The 18,921-nt window shown below is 30.6% G+C and overlaps 3 protein-coding genes across 3 annotated transcripts in view; 2 read left to right on the plus strand and 1 right to left on the minus strand.

Annotated features, from left to right (window-relative positions):
- The window catches only part of LOC127290888 (uncharacterized), a 209,587-nt gene that overhangs the window by 122,097 nt on the left and 68,569 nt on the right, over window positions 1–18,921 (plus strand). The window lies entirely within an intron of this gene.
- On the plus strand, window positions 7,165–8,434 carry LOC127290892 (larval cuticle protein 65Ag1-like). The gene is made up of 2 exons (XM_051319714.1): window positions 7,165–7,280; window positions 7,868–8,434. Exons 1-2 carry the CDS (start codon window positions 7,272–7,274, stop codon window positions 8,360–8,362), a joined length of 504 nt encoding a protein of 167 aa, XP_051175671.1. The 5' UTR covers window positions 7,165–7,271; the 3' UTR covers window positions 8,363–8,434.
- LOC127290893 (larval cuticle protein 65Ag1-like) lies at window positions 14,553–17,897 on the minus strand. Its single transcript, XM_051319715.1, has 3 exons — window positions 17,871–17,897; window positions 15,730–15,846; window positions 14,553–15,117 (listed from the first exon to the last, which is right to left on the minus strand). Exons 2-3 carry the CDS (start codon window positions 15,736–15,738, stop codon window positions 14,623–14,625), a joined length of 504 nt encoding a protein of 167 aa, XP_051175672.1. The 5' UTR covers window positions 15,739–15,846; window positions 17,871–17,897; the 3' UTR covers window positions 14,553–14,622.

Consider the following 18,921-nt stretch of genomic DNA (forward strand, 5'->3'; position numbering starts at 1 on the left):
ATCAATAAATTAAACGAATCATTTTAACCCGTTTTTGCTCCCAAGTCACTTATCCCACTTTTGCTCGCAATGTTATTTTAAACCATTTTTACTATCAGCCCCTCAAATAATCCTCTGCGCAATTAAACATTTAGCTTTCTGGTTCTCGACTAAACACTGTTTATTAACTGAAAACCTCCTCTCTACCGCAGCGTTTCCGTGATATAGAACAGACACATACTTAACCAAGTACAGAAGATTTTGATCAATTGACAATCCGCACGTTTCAATAAGAATTATCCAAAAGTGATCTAACCTATCACTAGATCAATCAAAGCTTATTAGTTTTTCGACAACAATAGATTTTTGACAGAGATCTTTGTATTGTTCCTCGATTTTATCAGCAGTTGTGCAAGACAATATTTTGCTGTCGACAAATATTTTAATTAAACCAAACAATTATTTATTCGCTACACTTTTTTCAATGGCTAATTAAGAATTTAATCAAGAGATAACTTTTACCACGGGATACTTTATTGGCGACCGTTCCATTATTTTTGCGACAAGCTGAATGAAACAATTGCGGCACTGTTCTTTAAATTGAAATTTTTCTAATTCTTTTACATTTTTTAATTTACGCAGAGCATAGTCAGTTGCGTAGCCAATATTGGTTTGTTTTGCAGTCAACTGATTCTTTTTATATAGAAAATCTATTTTTTCTAATCCATTGTTTTGTAAAACGTCAGGTTTGATAAAACGCATTAAAAGTGAAAATTTTTTGGTGCATCAGATGCGCAATCTACGGTAGAACTGTTGTACTATGGGTTGAGGGCAACTGCTATCCTGATTTGGTGCGTCAGAAGCACTGTTAGGCTGCTCGCACAAGAAAAGACGGAGCAGTGTGCAGGATGTGTTTCAAATGAGATAGAAAAAGACAGGAATATCGTTCTTTCCTTTTCTAACTCATTTGAAACACATCCTGTACACTGCTCCGTCTTTTCTTGTGCGAGCGCCCTAAGGGACATCAGACGCACTGTACGGGACATAGGTTGCACCGAACCGGGATAACGTTTGATGTCCGCTTTTAAATTACAAAATTTTTTTAACTAACCAGTACAAATGGTGCACCAAAATTTTTTCCGTGTGCGATCTTGGATGGAGTACAGAAGTGGGGCCAACGGGTCATTTCACTGAAACTTCGTTAAAAACGGTTGAATTTCATCTGCAATTGTTTGAAAAAATAACAATTTTGCTCCTAAATGTTTTACCATTTTTGAAACAATTTTGAAACTTGCGCAACTTGGTTCTTTTTTATCTTTAGTAACTGTTTCGACATATTTTTTCACAGACGGTAAAATTTGGCATGCACGTTCAGCTACAATACTATTTTCTAACCATCGCACTGAACAAAATTTTTTTCGGAAATTTTGAGGAATCAGTAACTTTAAGATAATCTGACTTTCGGGCAGGAACATTTTTAAAAAGATTGTACAATGCTCGCAAAAAAAATTAATGATATCCCAGTTTGTTGCTCTTATACCCTTTTTGAATCCACTGTTCTTTACATGCAATCCACAAAATCCTAACTCAAGCAGTAGTCTTCTTTCGATGTCTTCGTAAAAGTATTCCTTTATGTCATCTAAAAGTCTGATGTTGACATTTGGTCCATCTGAAGCAATCTGTATGATTTTGAATCTGACATCTGGAGGACTATTTTCTTTAAAAGCCTTTAATAAATCTGCAGCAGTTATGTGGCCCAAAAAAGCTGATGTGAAATACTTCGTTTGAATTTCATTCTATGTCTCGGAAAGAATTATGATTCATTATTGATTTTAAATACCACATTATTTCTGCTTTCGTCACTTCGTTTTTTTCAATATAATTTTTCATTCCTTGTGCTCTTGATTTTTGTGATGCAATGTAGTTGAAACACTTGATTCAGTTTGAGTTGACTTTGAATTCTCATGTTTAACTGAGACGGTTGATATTATCGGACCAGAGTTATTATTATCATCTCTTATTGTTAATACCCAGGTAGAAATCGACGACTGGCATGGCACCGGCCCGGAACCGGCGGCGGACTTGCGGTGGTCGGCCCGGCAGTGCCATTCCAACCGGCTTACAGCAGGGCCGGTCAGGAATGATAACTCGATTAGGAGCCGGCGGACGGTACCGGGCCGAGTCTCGATTTTAGGACTTGTGTACCGGTTTAATACCAGCTAACCACCGGCATGATACTTGGCCAGCGTAAATTTGTAACCGGGCCGGTACCGCGATTTCAACCGGTTTACAGCCGGGTCGGTCAAGAATGATATCTCGATTAGTTGCTGGCGGATGGTACCGGGCCGGTTAAAAAAAAACTTTATTTCTTTTTTTCTGATGGCGTAATGCTGGTGTGGTATCTGTTTAGTATTTTATTTTCATATTTATTTTAATTTCATTAATTATTTAATTACTACTATAAATATTATTATTAATTCTAAATCAATTAATGTTAATTAGAAACAGTAAAGAGAATGCTGAAAGAAAATAAAATAAATTATAAATAAAAGAATAATGATATAATTAATTAAATTAAATTAATCAGGCAACATCATTCTTTGGAGGTATATAATCAACTCAAATGATGTTACCGGGCCGGACGCCGGGCCAGCACTAATGTTATTGCCGGCGTAACTCTTTTGGCGGTACAAAATCAACTCAAATGTTGGTACCGGGCCGGCACTAATTTTATTGCCGGAGAACTCCTCTGGCGGTATTAAATCATATTCAAATGATGGTACCGGGCCGGTATCGGTGTAAGTCCGCATTTACCACCGGACTGGTAACATGCCGGTTGTAAGCATTGACACATCTCCGCCTTTTCTGCCTGGGTATGTCGTTTTGAAACAAAGGTGCATTAGATCTTTTCACAGTTTGCATAGAATTATGTTTGTTACTCAACATGTGACTTTTTAGTGCTCTTTTTCCCATATTACTTAATGCAATGTCAATATTGCAAATCATGCAATGTGCGGATCTTATGTTGCCTTCAATAGGTTTTGCCCATGAAAACTCCTGTTCGTTAATCCAACTAACGTTAAACGTACAAAACTTTGAATTCATTGTAAATTTTTACCTAAATACATGGAGTAGTATAAGGAGACCGAACGACCATGTTAAATCTGCGTTAAAAGTGGACCTAATTTTGGTAACCGCTTAGTGTCATGAAAATACGTAATGGAACACTAGCGCCACTGATTGTGTTAAACTCAGCTGGACAGTCAGCCATTGTAAAAGTTTTAAAAATAAGGAGCAATGTTTTTTTGGGTTATGTTCAACGTACTTCTAATTTTTCCTACTGTTTACATACTTCCCACGAGAGCGCTTGTGTTCCATTACGTATTTTCATGACACTAAGCGGTTACCAAAATTTGATCCACTTTCAATGTACATCGTTCGGTCTCCTTATACTACTCCAAGCCTAAATACAATAATATCTTAAAAAATCTTTAGAAAACATGTGTTACTTCAATTGAAAGATAACATAACCTCAACCCAGCTAAAAATTACTATGCAGGATCCTTAAAGGATCCCTAGAGGTTCCTACATAGGATCCTTAAAGGATCCCTGAGGAACCTGTTAAAAATCCTACGCAGGATCCCACTAGGATCCGTTACAGGATATTGAAACAGGGAATTTTTCAAATTAAATTTGTCAATATATATTCATCACAAAATTAAAAAAAAAAAATTTTATTGTATTTAAAAAATCCACCTTGGATCTTTAACGTAGAACCACATTTTTCAATTGCAGAATTTTTATTTAACCGAATTTTTATTGAAGCCTAATTTTTATTTAACAAAATTCTTATTTAATTAAATTTTCGCTAAATCAAATTTTTATTTAGCCAAATTAGTATTAGTATAAATTAGTATCATTCGATAACAGAGAATAGGCACCGACGCGTAGTAGCGCGCCGCGTGTGGCAGTGGTAACTGTTCCAGCGCTTGCACGTCGCTCTTCAAATTTGCGTAATTCACTCATTTTTTAAAGGTACTAAGATTTTTTTTTTAAATTAAAGTTGAGAAAGTATAGATTTATGTCGTTTTTTAAAAATTTTTCCTAAACATATGAGAAATAGTTTAAATATTCATTTGTTTATTAAATAAACAATTTTTTTCCATTGACAATAAAGGTTAATTGAAATTTCTATTGCATTTCAAAGAGACATAATTTTTCTATATACTCACCAAATTTTATTAAATTTCATTAACAAGCAACAGAGTAATTGCAAATTTAGTGGAAAGGTAACAAAATATTCAATTGTTAATCAATAATTAATTTTTTTAAAAACGCATTTCAGGAATGTTTTTAATTCGGCTTCCTGCAATAAATTATGAAAAAAAATATTTTAAATTTGAAAAGTCAGTTTAAGGTAGCCCAGTTGGGAAATTTTCACCCAGTTATGGTCAGAAAACGTTTTTTTATAATTTTTAAAAATTCAATAACTGTAGATAGAATATCAGTAAAATGTTCGCTAATTGCTCAAAAGATGCATCTTAAATACTCTACAAAATTAAAGAAAAGTATGCATAGGTATTTTAACATTTTTTTTAAATTATGGGCAAAAAAAAGAATTTCCAAAAAATCTATTTTTTTTATTTAATTTTTTTGAAGTATACATATGTAAAAGTATCACAAAAATTTTTATAAAGATCGGAGCACTCTAACTGCCTTTTTTTGACAAATAAGAATTAAAATTAGATAAATTAAAAGGAAATATTTCGTGTAAAGTTAACTCAATTTTGTAAGGTATATTTAGTTATTCATCACAAAAATGTTTTACTAAAATTATTTATATCATTTATTTGTATAATTATTTATGTAGTATCAACAGTAGATACATATAACGCAATATCAACTTTAGTTATGCAGTATTTATATTTATTATGCAATGAAAAAGGGATAGAGAAGTTAGGCAAACTGTGGCGACCTTGCTCTTAGAAAAGTATATACATACATTTAGATATGATAGTAGTCGTGGTTTCAATAATATATTCTACATACGTTGAAAGATTTTTTTTACTTTCACTTCCTTATGAAGGAAGCATAGTAATACAAAAAATTTTCCAACTCAATTGTTTAATGTATTTTTATGATTTTTAACCTCAGGAATCAAAAAATCACATTTTTTAAAAATGCCGTTCCGTGTGAGTGCGTGTATATACATTACATTTTCATAAATATCTCGAATACTATAAGAACATAAGGGATAATTTTTTCTAAGTGTAGGTCTTACAGGTCGACAAATTTTGACATTTAAAAATTTTTTTAAAGTCGATATAATTATAGTTATAATATAATACAATAGTTTGCTGTGGCAGCGAACTATTTGCTGTCACATCAAGTTACGTTAGCTAATATATAGGGACAGCGAACAAATTTGCTGTGGGGTCAAAAATGTTTGCTGTAACAGTAAATTTTTAAAATTTTAAACTGATATTGTTTATCACAGCAAACTTTTTCGTTGTCAAAGCAAAAAATTTAGCTGTGGTTACTAATTTTGATAAATCCAATAGCAAACATCAGTTAGCATCTGTAAGCAATTCCTTTTTTCCATATGGTTTGTAGTTTTCAAAGGTGCATCTTTTGACCTATTATCGAATATTCTACTGTTATTTTATCCAGAGTTATAAACATTTTAAAATTTGAAAAATCTCGAAAAACCTAACTTTTTTGCATTATTTGTTTAAAAATCTTTATGTAACTTCAAAAATATCACAAAAAACTTATAGAGAATTTTTCAAAATAAATCAAATGACCTATTATTATAAAAAATTACAAAGTTATTGATATTTATTTATCTCTGCCAATGTTAAGCTACTACAACTTAATACTTTTTTTGAAATTATTATAATACTAAATAAGTTACCATAAATAGGTCACAAAAAATCGCTATGAGGAAGCAAAGTTTTCATGAAATGAACACAAAAAAATCCATATTTTAATTTGGTAGCGGTTTTTTATTTACAATTGTTTCACCCTATTGAAAAACCCTGTACAAGATCTTGTACAATAAAATGTATACATGTTCTTGTACAAGTTCATTAAAAAAGATTTTTTTTTAATTTAAGATTTTAATAATTTAGAATCGTTAAAACCTTTTACTTATGCATGCCAAAAATTATTGCGCAGCTATAAAGTCCTATGAAAACTACTGCGCAGCGTTTGAAGTTTTTAATTTCTACTAAACAAAAACATAAATGAACCTGTACAAGAACATGTACAAGAACAATTACATTTTCTTGTATACAAATATTAAATATATTTTTGGTACACGATCTTGTGCAAGATCTTGTACAAGTTTTTGTACAAGAACTTGTTCCAAATTCTGGTGCCGAAATTGTACAAGATCTTGTACAGGGATTTTCAATAGGGATATTATTTTTATTTTAAACTTAGTTACTTTAAAATAATTAATTAATCTTTCGAATTATTTTTTATTTATTAAATATAAATTCGCGATATATGGGGAAATATATCAATTAAATATAAAAATTAAGTTAATTAAGAATGTATTAATAAATAAAAAGTAGTAGGTGCACATGAAGCTTGAGTATAAAGATAACAATTCTTAATATATTATTATTATTATTATTATTATTATTGAATATTTGAATTTTCATGTCAAAAATAATTTTTATTAATTTCCATTTGCGTAATGTTCATCTATTTTTTCTCACATCGTTAAATATCGTTTACATTGAAAAAAAAGATTCAAAAATAAATTTTAATGTTACACATTAAATAATTTAACGTTTTTTTTTTATAATTTTTTAAATTATTTGGAAACAGATTAAATTTTTTTTCATATTCCATAATCAAATGTCAACCTTTTTTTTGTCGCTCATCCTTTACATTTCCTTACACAATAACATAATATAATATTATAACATGAATAAATAATAAAAACTATCTTACCATTTTATGTAAAAATTTCCTAATGTTTCGTTATTAAAAAAATGAATATGAAGAAGATATCCCGTATATAATCGGAAAAAGTGAATTTGAATATTTTAATGAGCGCATTATATATGAATTTTGATGATGCGTTTAGTAATCAAAGCCTGCTATTCATGTAATATATATATCTTATAATTTAATTATTCTATTGACCAAATTTGAAAATTAATAATCAAAAGAGCATTATCGAAAAAAGTGGTATATAAACCGCGGAACATCTTCAACTAATCATCAGTCTCAGTTTCCTCAATTTGTGGAAAGCATCTCTTCTTCTTACAAAATTCATCATGAAACAGGTGAGAGGAAAAACTGTCTACTTTTTTACAATTTATTTTCTAATTACCATTTTATAATAATAATAACTATTCTTATTATTTAAAAAGAAATTTCTTTTGTTTCAATTTTTATTTCAAAGATGAATTTGAAATAAAAGTTACAGACAATTTTTTTTTTTTAGTTAAATGAAAAAATAATTTCAACTTTTTTTCATAAAAAAGTTATATATATATATTTAAATCAATTTGTTCATATTTTTTTATTTGCAAAAATAAAAAATGGAATTATTATACCTTTTAGCAAAATAATATATTTGTTCAATATTCTTAAAAGAAATTTTATATATTTTTCAATTTTTATTATACATTTCCTCCCAAAATGCACTTTAACATATTAAATTCAAATTTGCGGTAAAAATTAAAATTTGTCAATACCAACTCAGGGAAGTCCCTTTTTACAAATGGCAGATTTTTATGGTGGGAAATTTGAATTCCGAGATCGACATTTCGCAAATTCTTTGAGCGGAAAATATCTTCCGTTGATAGAATTTCTTTTTAAAATGTTCAAAATGGATGAAAAAATAAAGAAAAATGTTTTCTGCTTACAGTTCGTAGTTCTCGCTGCCCTCGTGGTCGTTGCTTGCGCTGGACGTCTTCCACACAATTCTTATCATCGTGGTGCTGCAAGTCGTCGTGTGGACAACTCCTACTTGGCCCCAGCTGCTGAATCCCGAGTTGACAACTCATATTTGGCACCTGCTGCTGAGTCACGACGAGTCGATAACTCATATTTAGCTCCAGTTGCCGAATCCCGTGTGGAAAGCACCTTCGTGGCTCCAGCTGCCAGTGAAATTGTCCTCGTTAATGAGAGATTACACGAGAACAACGGTTTGGAGGGCTACCAATACAGCTACGAACTTTCTGATGGACAAAAGAAAGAGGAAACCGCTGAATTGATCAACGCCGGAAGTGAAGAAGAAGCCATTGCTGTCCGCGGAAGCTACCAATGGGTTGACCCAGCCACTGGCCAGGAATACAAAGTCACCTATGTCGCTGACGAAAATGGCTTCCGTGCCGAGGGAGATCATCTTCCACGTGCCTAATTTTATATGTCAACAAAGAAAAAAAAACAACAGAAACGAACAATAAAAAATGCAATCTTTTAAATTAATACACTTGTTTTGTTACTAATTATTTCTTTCTTTCTTCCTTCCCAAGTTTGCTCTGCTTATTTTTATTTTAAATTCATGTTAATTATAAATTTAATTGAAGAGGCTTACAATTTTTAGGTAAAGGCCTAAGCAGAATAAATCCCGTTAGGAATTCGAGAGCGGGATTCATTCTGTTTAGGCCTTTAGTGTATTGTTCTTATTGTTTTTGATTCATCTCATGATGTCGATGACAACTACCAATCTAAGGCTTGATTCACATGCAGCAGGGTTGGAATGGTACTTATATTTTAAGTTAAAAGTGTGAAGATGGCATATTAAATACAAAGAAACCTCCGAAAAGTGACAGTTGTGTTTTCTGAAACTGCCCAGATAGCACGCAAGCTTCCCAGCAAACACGTTCTATAATTGTTCTATTAAAATTAAAGAACATTGTTCTACAACAATTGTGCTATCAATAACATGTATCAGTTATAGAACCAAATGGTAACAGTGTTTTAGAACAATGTTCCTAATATGTTACATAACTGTTCTATTTTTTTGTTCCAGAACTGTTCTTAGATAGAAGTTCCATAAGTGTTATAGAACATTTAAGTCACAAATGTTCTAGAAATTTTGTACTTTTTTTGTTCTAGAATTGTGATATAACAATATTATGTCACCTTTCTAGAACAATATTCTCTTTTTGTTATACACGGAAAGAAATCTTGTTAGAATATTTAATAAATCTGAATAGAAATTTTGATATTTTAGTTTTTCAATTGCGAAACATTCTGGTTTGATAATAAAAGTTGGTATAGTTTTACGAATACGTTTAACTGAAAACATTTTACGAAAACTGAAATTATTATTTCTTAATTCAAATCTACAATTTTAGAATATTGAAAAAAATATAGGAAAAAACAGTATAGGAAGTAAACAGTCTATCACTTTGTTATTTACTAAATTTATGCGAAAAACAAGAATCAACATTTCGTAATTTGCTAAAACTATACGAAAAAGCAGAAGCAGTGTAAAAAGAAGAACGTCGGAACCACCAATGACTCTTTTCTCAGGTTTTCTCTCCTTTTCTATTCGAGGGTAGTGGGGGTCTTTCTTAATACTCACACATAACTGGTACGCTTTAATTGGCTTAAAATTATTCCTAACACATCCTAACTACAATACACATATTACGTACCAAGCCCGAAATTGTACCAAGCGCGGAGTGTACAACGATTTTTGTGCAGACCGCGAATGGTACAGTGCATTTTGTACAAAGCTGAATCTCCCGCACTTCGTACAGATATTTCTGTACTGAGCGAGCTTGGTACAATGCGTTTTGTACAATGTCACCGAATGCCGTTGTTGTGGTATACAGAGTCGATTGAAAAATACCTTAATAATTATTAAAAAATTAGAAAATCAGAGTTGCCACAATAATCCATTTTTCAATGTCCCTAATTTTTCCCTGAGATTAAAAAACTGCATAAAATGTTGTTACATTTTTTTATTTCAATTAATTTTAATATTTTTGATTTTATTCAATTTTAAAAATTTCTCTGATAAAATGTTTTATTATTATAATTGTTTTTGGTATTACAAAATATTATTTTTAAATCACAAATGTATTAATTTCAAGAATTACAAATTTAATCTTACTATTTTTATAATTTCCTATTTATTTGTACAACTCATTGAGTTGTGACACCTTGAATTGCATAAAACGTTTTTCTTTTTGCATGCACATCTGTTAGTGTTGCATTTTGTCAAACAAGAACACTTAACAAAATCTTGTCCTCCAGTTATTGAAGCCTTATTATTTGCAGATCGTACAGAGATGGTAACATCAGGCACGTCATCAATTTTTAAAAAATGATTAGTTGTTGGTGCTAACTGGTTTCTGGTGAACATTTGAGCAAGAACTCCGTCCCTCGTACCAACTTTGTAGTAATTATTAGAATTCATTAATGAGTTTTCATTCTCTTGTTACAATCTGGTAGTAAGAATCAATAATAAACAAAATTTCAATCGACTCTGTATACCACAACAACGGCATTCGGTGACATTGTACAAAACGCATTGTACCAAGCTCGCTCAGTACAGAAATATCTGTACGAAGTGCGGGAGATTCAGCTTTGTACAAAATGCACTGTACCATTCGCGGTCTGCACAAAAATCGTTGTACACTCCGCGCTTGGTACAATTTCGGGCTTGGTACGTAACACATACATAAACGCAGAATAACGCAACGCATATAGATACATAATTCACGCTGAAATGAGAAACTGTGAACTTCTTTATATACTAAATAGACAGATTTTTCTGCACTTGTGAGTACCTTTCAAAGAACAATTTTTATCATAAAATCATTTAATTTAATTATAGAAGCAAATTTATAACTTATTTAGAAAAAAAATATAGAATAATTTAAAACAATTATTTATCAAAACTTTTTGTAGTCTATATTGCAGAAATAAAAATTATATAAAAAATAATAAGAATATTATTATTATATAAGCTTGCATGGTAAGTTTGCCGAAAGATTGCAGTGTAAGGTTACTGCAAGATTGCATGATAAGATTATCGCAAGCATGCATAGTAAGCTTGCACGGTAAGCTTGTGGCAAGGTTGCCAATAACCTTCCCCAATCAATTTTTTGTTATATTACGCAAGCTTGCTGCAACCTTCTGTGCTGATTGGCAAGGTTAATTGGCAACCTTGCACCAACCTTGCTACAAGCTTACCGTGCAAGCTTACTGAGCAATCTTGCGATAATCTTACTGTGCAATCTTCCAGTAACCTTACACTGCAATCTTTCGGCAAGCTTACCATGCAAGTTTGGGTTAGGTGGGACATTTGAAGCTTGCTGCAAGCTTACGTGCTATCTGGGTATATTAGTTAATTAAAGAAATTTTACTGTTTCAACATTGTTACTTAATTACTTTTTTGGAGAAAATTGAAATTTATATGTACTGCCCACTTGACTAAAGCAATGATTTATTTCCTTTCAAATTAAAAAGTAAAAGATAATAAATTCTAAAATACAATAATTAAAAGATTTAACAATTTTTACATTTATTTTAATTAACATATTTAAGAATTAACAAATAAAAATTGTTTGATGGTTTTACAAAATAATAAACCTATCTATTTCATGTGTTTATTACAAGGAACTTTTCCTAAGAAACCTTCATAGTCTCCCTTAGTCGAGCGCGTCTAGGCGCAGCTTCCAGTACGGTTGAGCCCTGCAGTGTAGGTACACTAGTGATGGTCGAGAGCTCGAATCTCGGGAGTCAACCGGTTAAAAAATTTCGGTAATGTGTTAGGATTACTTACTAATTTTTTTTATTTTATTAACATTATCAACATCAAATTAAGATAAAATATGACACTCTCTTAATTTATTATATTAATTTTAAATGTATTTTAAATGTATGAAAGTCTTCTGCAAGTCTTCTGCAAGTCTTCTGTAAGTCTATTGCAAGTTTGCAAATGTAACCGTATATTTTATAAAACTATATTTTTGCAAAATTAAAATACGATGCGCAGTTCAATTCTATAACATATAGGGCTGCGCAGTACATTTTTTTCACCTTCCTGCTATGGTCCCAAATACATATTAAAGGGAATTTGTATCTAAAATTAAATTAATAATTAATTAATTAATTAATTAATTAATTAATTAATTAATAAATTGAATAATAAATTAATAATAGTTTCCAGCTAGCTTGAAGCAAACTTGCATCAAACTTGCAAATAACTTGCAGAAAACTTGCAGTAGATTGGCAGAAGACTTTCAGCAAACTTGCAGTGCAAGTTTGCAAAGGGTGGTACATTGCAAGCTTGCAAATCAAACTTGCAAAACTTGCACTGCAAGTTGGCAGCAGACTTGCGTGCTATCTGGATGGCCCTATTCACACTTCAGATGTTTCTTTGTAGAAGTACTGATTATCTTAGCTCTGATTGTGAGTAAAGCTGGAGGCCGTTTCCGAATTGGGATTTTTAGCGCACTTTTGATAAAGTGTATACTCCAGAAGTATGCGATGTCCTTTTTTTCGCACGGAAAAACAAGGACACTGCATTCTTCCCGAGAATACACTTTATCAAAAGTGCGCTAAAAATGCCAATTTGGAAACGGCCTTAGTTTTTATACACATTCACACAACAAGGTTGTGAAGATCATAATTGAAATAGTGGAACAAATTATAATAGAAATACAACCTAAACATATAATATTTTCTTATAGTCATTATAAATAATTAAATACAAAATAGGACTAAAAAACTAAATAAAAGAAAAAAAATGAAACGTAATTAACATAATAAATAAATTAAAAAAAAATATATTTTATAATTGAATTGTAATTAAATAAAAAAGTAAAAATAATAAAAAAATATATTCGAATAATTGATGAATAATTAAAATCAGAAAAAATGTGAATTATATATTAATTGGTGTGATCAAAATATTCAAATGACACCTTCCATATGTCACTAATGACATTATCGTCGATGACCTATGATTTTATATGTATATTTATGTATTTTACACTTTCTCCTTGAAGACGAGACACACGAGAAAGACATTAAATTTACTTTTTCAATGGGGATTTTTCGTTTTCTCCCTTTCTCTCCGTCGTGTGTATCTTTATAAGATTGGCCTTGAAAATGCGAAAAATCTCGAAATAAACCAATCGAATATCTCGATCTCTTTTCAGAAGACGAGTCGAAAGAACGACATTAATGAAGGAAATTCTGAGATACAAATCTCGTTAGGTAAATTCTTATGCAACTGGATGACACTCTCGCTTTCATATACGACGACTGCTAGATATCCGATCATCAAGGTTTCAGTCTCTTTTGATTCCTCATGTAGGAAACAGTGTTTTACTAAAATTTCTTGAACTTGATTTTTTTATGTAGGTATCTATTTGTTTTTCGACCTCAGGAATCCAAAAATCATATTTTTTCCTCCCTTTTATACAATAGTTATAATTCTTCAAAACGACGGAACGACAATTTTTATAAAAATATAATTTTTGGATTCCTGAGGTCGAAAAATATAATCATACCTACAAAAAAAATTCAGTTCAAAAAATTTTGGTAAAACAATGTGCTTCTTACATGAGGAAGCAAAAAAGATTAAAACCCCCCCTGATGATCGAGATATTCGATTGGTTCATTTAGAGATTTTTCACATTTTCAAGGCCAATCATATAAAGACTCACACGACGGAGAGAAAGGGAGAAAACGAAAAATCCTCATTGAAAAAGTAAATTTAATCTGTCTTTCTCGTGTCTCGTTTTCAAGGAGAAAGTGTAAAATACATAAATATACATATAAAATCATAGGTCATGTGGAAGTGACATGTGGAAGGTATCATTTAAATATTTTGATCACACCAATTAATATATAATTCACTTTTTTTCTGATTCCAATCATCAATTATTCGAATATATTTTTTTTATTTAATTACAATTCAATTATAAAATATATTTTTTAAATTTATTTATTTGGTTAATTACGTTTCATTTTGAGTCTGTGAAAAATCTTAAGCTTTACTTAGAACTTGATGGAGGTTCTACAATAAATGCAAAAGGCAAGTCCAAGTCCTAGTGCCAATCTCATGAGTGCGAAAGAGATAGGTATAGTCTATCTCTCTTGCACTCATGGGATTTGCATTTGGACTTGCACTTGTATTTGGCTTTTGCACCTATTCTGGAACCGCATTAAGAATATAAGTACTTCTACAAAGAAACTTCTGAAGTGTGAATAGGGCCAGTTTCAGAAAACACAACTGTCACTTTTCGGAGGTTTCTTTGTATTTAATATGCCATCTTCACACTTTGAATTTAAAATATAAGTAACCATTCCAACCCTGCTGCATGTGAATCAAGCCTTAGATTGGCAGTTGTCATCGACATCATGAGATGAATCAAAAAGAATAAGAACAATACACTAAAGGCCTAAGCAGAATGAATCCCGCTCTCGTATTCCTAACGGGATTTATTCTGCTTAGGCCTTTACCTAAAAATTGTAAGCCTCTTCAATTAAACTTATAATTAACATGAATTTAAAATAAAAATAAGCAGAGCAAACCTGGGAAGGAAGAAAGAAATAAATAGTATAACAAAACATGTGTATTAATTTAAAAGATTGCATTTTTTATTGTTCGTTTCTGTTGTTGTTTTTTTTCTTTGTTGACATATAAAATTAGGCACGTGGAAGATGATCTCCCTCGGCACGGAAGCCATTTTCGTCAGCGACATAGGTGACTTTGTATTCCTGGCCAGTGGCTGGGTCAACCCATTGGTAGCTTCCGCGGACAGCAATGGCTTCTTCTTCACTTCCGGCGTTGATCAATTCAGCGGTTTCCTCTTTCTTTTGTCCATCAGAAAGTTCGTAGCTGTATTGGTAGCCCTCCAAACCGTTGTTCTCGTGTAATCTCTCATTAACGAGGACAATTTCACTGGCAGCTGGAGCCACGAAGGTGCTTTCCACACGGGATTCGGCAACTGGAGCTAAATATGAGTTATCGACTCGTCGTGACTCAGCAGCAGGTGCCAAATATGAGTTGTCAACTCGAGATTCAGCAGCTGGGGCCAAGTAGGAGTTGTCCACACGACGACTTGCAGCACCACGATGATAAGAATTGTGTGGAAGACGTCCAGCGCAAGCAACGACCACGAGGGCAGCGAGAACTACGAACTGTAAGTAGAAAACCTTTTTCTTTATTTTTTCATCCATTTTGAACATTTTAAAAAGAAATTCTATCAACGGAAAATATTTTCCGCTCAAAGAATTTGCGAAAAGTCGATCTCAGAATTCAAATTTTTATTTTTACCGCAAATTTCAATTTAATATGTTAAAGTGCATTTTGGGAGTAAATGTATAATAACAATTGAAAAATATATAAAATTTCTTTTAAGAATATTAAACTGACCGAACTTTTTGACTTTGGCGCGAAATTGAAATTCGTAAATTGTTTCCTTTTTGCTAATTTTGAGAATGTTTGTAAAGTTTTGCTTAAAAGTATAATTAATAACAAATTCCATTTTATATTTTTGAAAATAAAAAAATATGAACAAATTGATTTATATATATATATATTTATAACTTTACTTTTTCTGATAAAAAGTTGAAATTATTTTTTCATTTAATTTAAAAAAAAAGTTATCTGTAACTTTTATTTAAAATTCATCTTTGAAATAAAAATTGAAACAAAAGAAATTTCTTTTTAAATAATAAGAATAGTTATTATTATTATAAAACGGTAATTAGAAAATAAATTGTAAAAAAGTAGACATTTTTTCCTCTCACCTGTTTCATGATGAATTTTGTAAGAAGAAGAGATGCTTTCCACAAATTGAGGAAACTGAGACTGATGATTAGTTGAAGATGTTCCGCGGTTTATATACCACTTTTTTCGATAATGCCCTTTTGATTATTAATTTTCAAATTTGGTCAATAGAATAATTAAATTATAAGATATATATATTACATGAATAGCAGGCTTTGATTACTAAACGCATCATCAAAATTCATATATAATGCGCTCATTAAAATATTCAAATTCACTTTTTCCGATTATATACGGGATATCTTCTTCATATTCATTTTTTTAATAACGAAACATTAGGAAATTTTACATAAAATGGTAAGATAGTTTTTATTATTTATTCATGTTATAATATTATAGTATGATATTGTGTAAGAAAATGTAAAGAATGAGCGACATGTTTTATGCACATAGATTTGAGATGTCTCTAAAATTTTAAATGTTTAAATTTTTTCCGTTTCAATATTTTTTACAAAATTATTGTATTTTAATAGTGAATAAAAAAGTTAAATATATAATAATTTTTTTAAGAATTGTTGGCTTAATAAAAGAAATAATTTTTGTTCAATAATTGTTAGCTTAATAAAATAAATAATTATTTATTTAATAAATGTTGAATTTTTTATTTAATATAATGAAATACAATAATTTGGTAAAATACCGAAACCGAATAAATTTTAACGCTCGAAATTTTTGAGACATCTAAAAGTTTATGAAATTTTACAAAGCAAACTTTCTATAAACTTGCACAGCAAGCTTTCTGCAAACTTGCCCTGCAAGCTTTACTTTAACTTACATTTAAGGGGTTACCACTTTTAAAGTTTGAACGCATGTAAAATTACACCTTTTTCAAGAATTTTTTTTTAGGAAAGGAAGTTTTTTTAATAAAATTAAAATACATAGCGTTATTATGCTACAATTAAACTACAAAAAATATATTTAGAAATTTTTTTTTCAATTACCTGTTTGACAGGTGATTTAGCGGAGCGCTGCAAAAATCGATGGTCGTGTGGTGGACCAGACTTAGTCCAGATTTGAGTTAAAATAAAAAACCAAAAAGTCGAGGGGGAATTTACTCAGGTAGTCAAGTGTACACGCTTCCTGTAATACTTGTGTAATATCGTGTAATACCGTGGAATAATGCGTTATTACGGTGCTGTAATAACGCAAAAAAGTCTGCAAACTACTCGAAGACTACTTTCTGCTTTTCCAATTGGTAATTTAACTATTTAAAGTAGTTATTTTTACTACTTTTATTAGTTTCTATAACTATCCTTCTTAAGTTTTGAGTTGTAAATTTTTCATCTTTTAATTATATTATAAGTTGTTTAATTGCATAGTGCAGTAAAATCTACTACTTAAAGTGATAGTTTTAATTGCAAAGGATTTTTTAATTCTACGACATAAATGTTCTTAAAGCCTAATTGAACCACTTTAAGTAGTAAAAGCTACTACTGAAAGTAGTAGTTTTAATTACAGACGACTTGTTAATTCTACAACAAGAATTTTATTGAAGCCAATAAAATCATAAAATTAATAAAAAATTTACTCCTCTAAAAGCAGTTATATTAATTAAAGAAAATAATTCCTTTTACTACATTTCATATAACTGGTGAATAATAGTTGGATTTACTACTCTTGAAATTTTGAGTTGACTACAATTCCACTTGTTTTTACTACCTTAAGAAAGTTAATTTTACCACCGACCTGTAGTTGTACTTTAACTACATATTTACGTAAAATCAACTATTACTTATTAACTTCTTAAAAATAGTTACATTAACTACATGAACATGATTAGATTAACTAAAAAAGTAGTTATTTTAACTACTTTCTAGTCAACTACCCAATGGCAGTTGAATTTCTCGGTAACATTTTTTTCAGTGTACATAAAATCCAATTGTTAATCCGAATTTGATATTTTCCAACCTCTACTAATTAGTACCTGGCATCGATATAAAATTGGATCTCGCGATATATAACAAATAGAGAAAATACTTTTATCATATATGTTTAAATTAAACGCAGGAATTTAAAACCAGACCCAAAAACGCAAATAATAATACTCGACAAAATTCTTAAAGGTTTGTATAAACTTGGAAAAGTAAAAGGCGTATCTTACTTAATTTACGAGAGTTGCTCCGTGCCGGCTGCTGTTATTGGAAGGATGGAAGATTGATGGTGGACCTTCCATATCCCCCCTATCTCTCTTTCTCTTGAATACAGGATGAATTAGTATTCTTTATTTTTACCTTAAAACAAAGTTGTTACATATCAGTTACAGAACTGTTTACAAATTTTTTGAGAATATATTCTGTAACTGGTTAAGAATCTGTGGTTCACTGGTTCAGACTAGGTGATATGTATATAAAAATTTTTGAGTTTTTAAAATTTAACTACAGATAAGTTAAATGATCCATTAATTTATTAATTCCATGGCAAATAGTAAAGTACCTATAGACACTTTGCATTTTTGATCTCAGTTACTAATATAATCCAGAACCGAACTTTATCAGAATTTTAAAACAGCTACACACAAAAAACAAATACTGAAACCGTTAACATCTTAAAATCAAAATGCCTGGAAACTATCGTAATTTTTATCTTAAAACTAGATTAAGTCAATTTTAGGACTTACAATCATACACTCAAGGCTGAAATTCAGTAAAAATAGTTATAATGTTAACGGTTTTAGTCAAAAGTGAACTGAAACTAAGTATTATTTTTTAGTGTGTACATAACATTGTTCTGGCATAGTTCTAGAACTTAATTGGAACGTCAGTTACAGATCATTTGTGACTATTGTGTTACAGAAATGTTACATAACATTGTTACAGAACTGTACACATAATATAGAACGGTTCTGTAACACATTTTTAACAATGTACTTGTAACAAATGTTCGATAAATATTTATTTACTTTGAAAATATAAAAATTTTAATCAAAAAATTTTTTTTAAATTCCATACCAATTACTTTGAAAAAAAAATAAACTGTCCAAGTAGAAACTTGCAAGGCTCGTCGGAATTAAACACCGGCACGGTACTGACCCAATACTGGCCGTCGGTATTGACTCTCAGTACTGTCAGTGTACTGACTTATACACCGAATCACTACTATGTCGGAGGTAAAAAAATATTAAAATCAGTACTAGCAGTACAATGTCATGCACA

Source organism: Leptopilina boulardi, unplaced genomic scaffold (assembly GCF_019393585.1).
Source record: "Leptopilina boulardi isolate dan_hultmark-lab unplaced genomic scaffold, ZJU_Lbou_2.1 LbouV2_94, whole genome shotgun sequence".
Lineage (NCBI taxonomy): Eukaryota > Metazoa > Arthropoda > Insecta > Hymenoptera > Figitidae > Leptopilina > Leptopilina boulardi.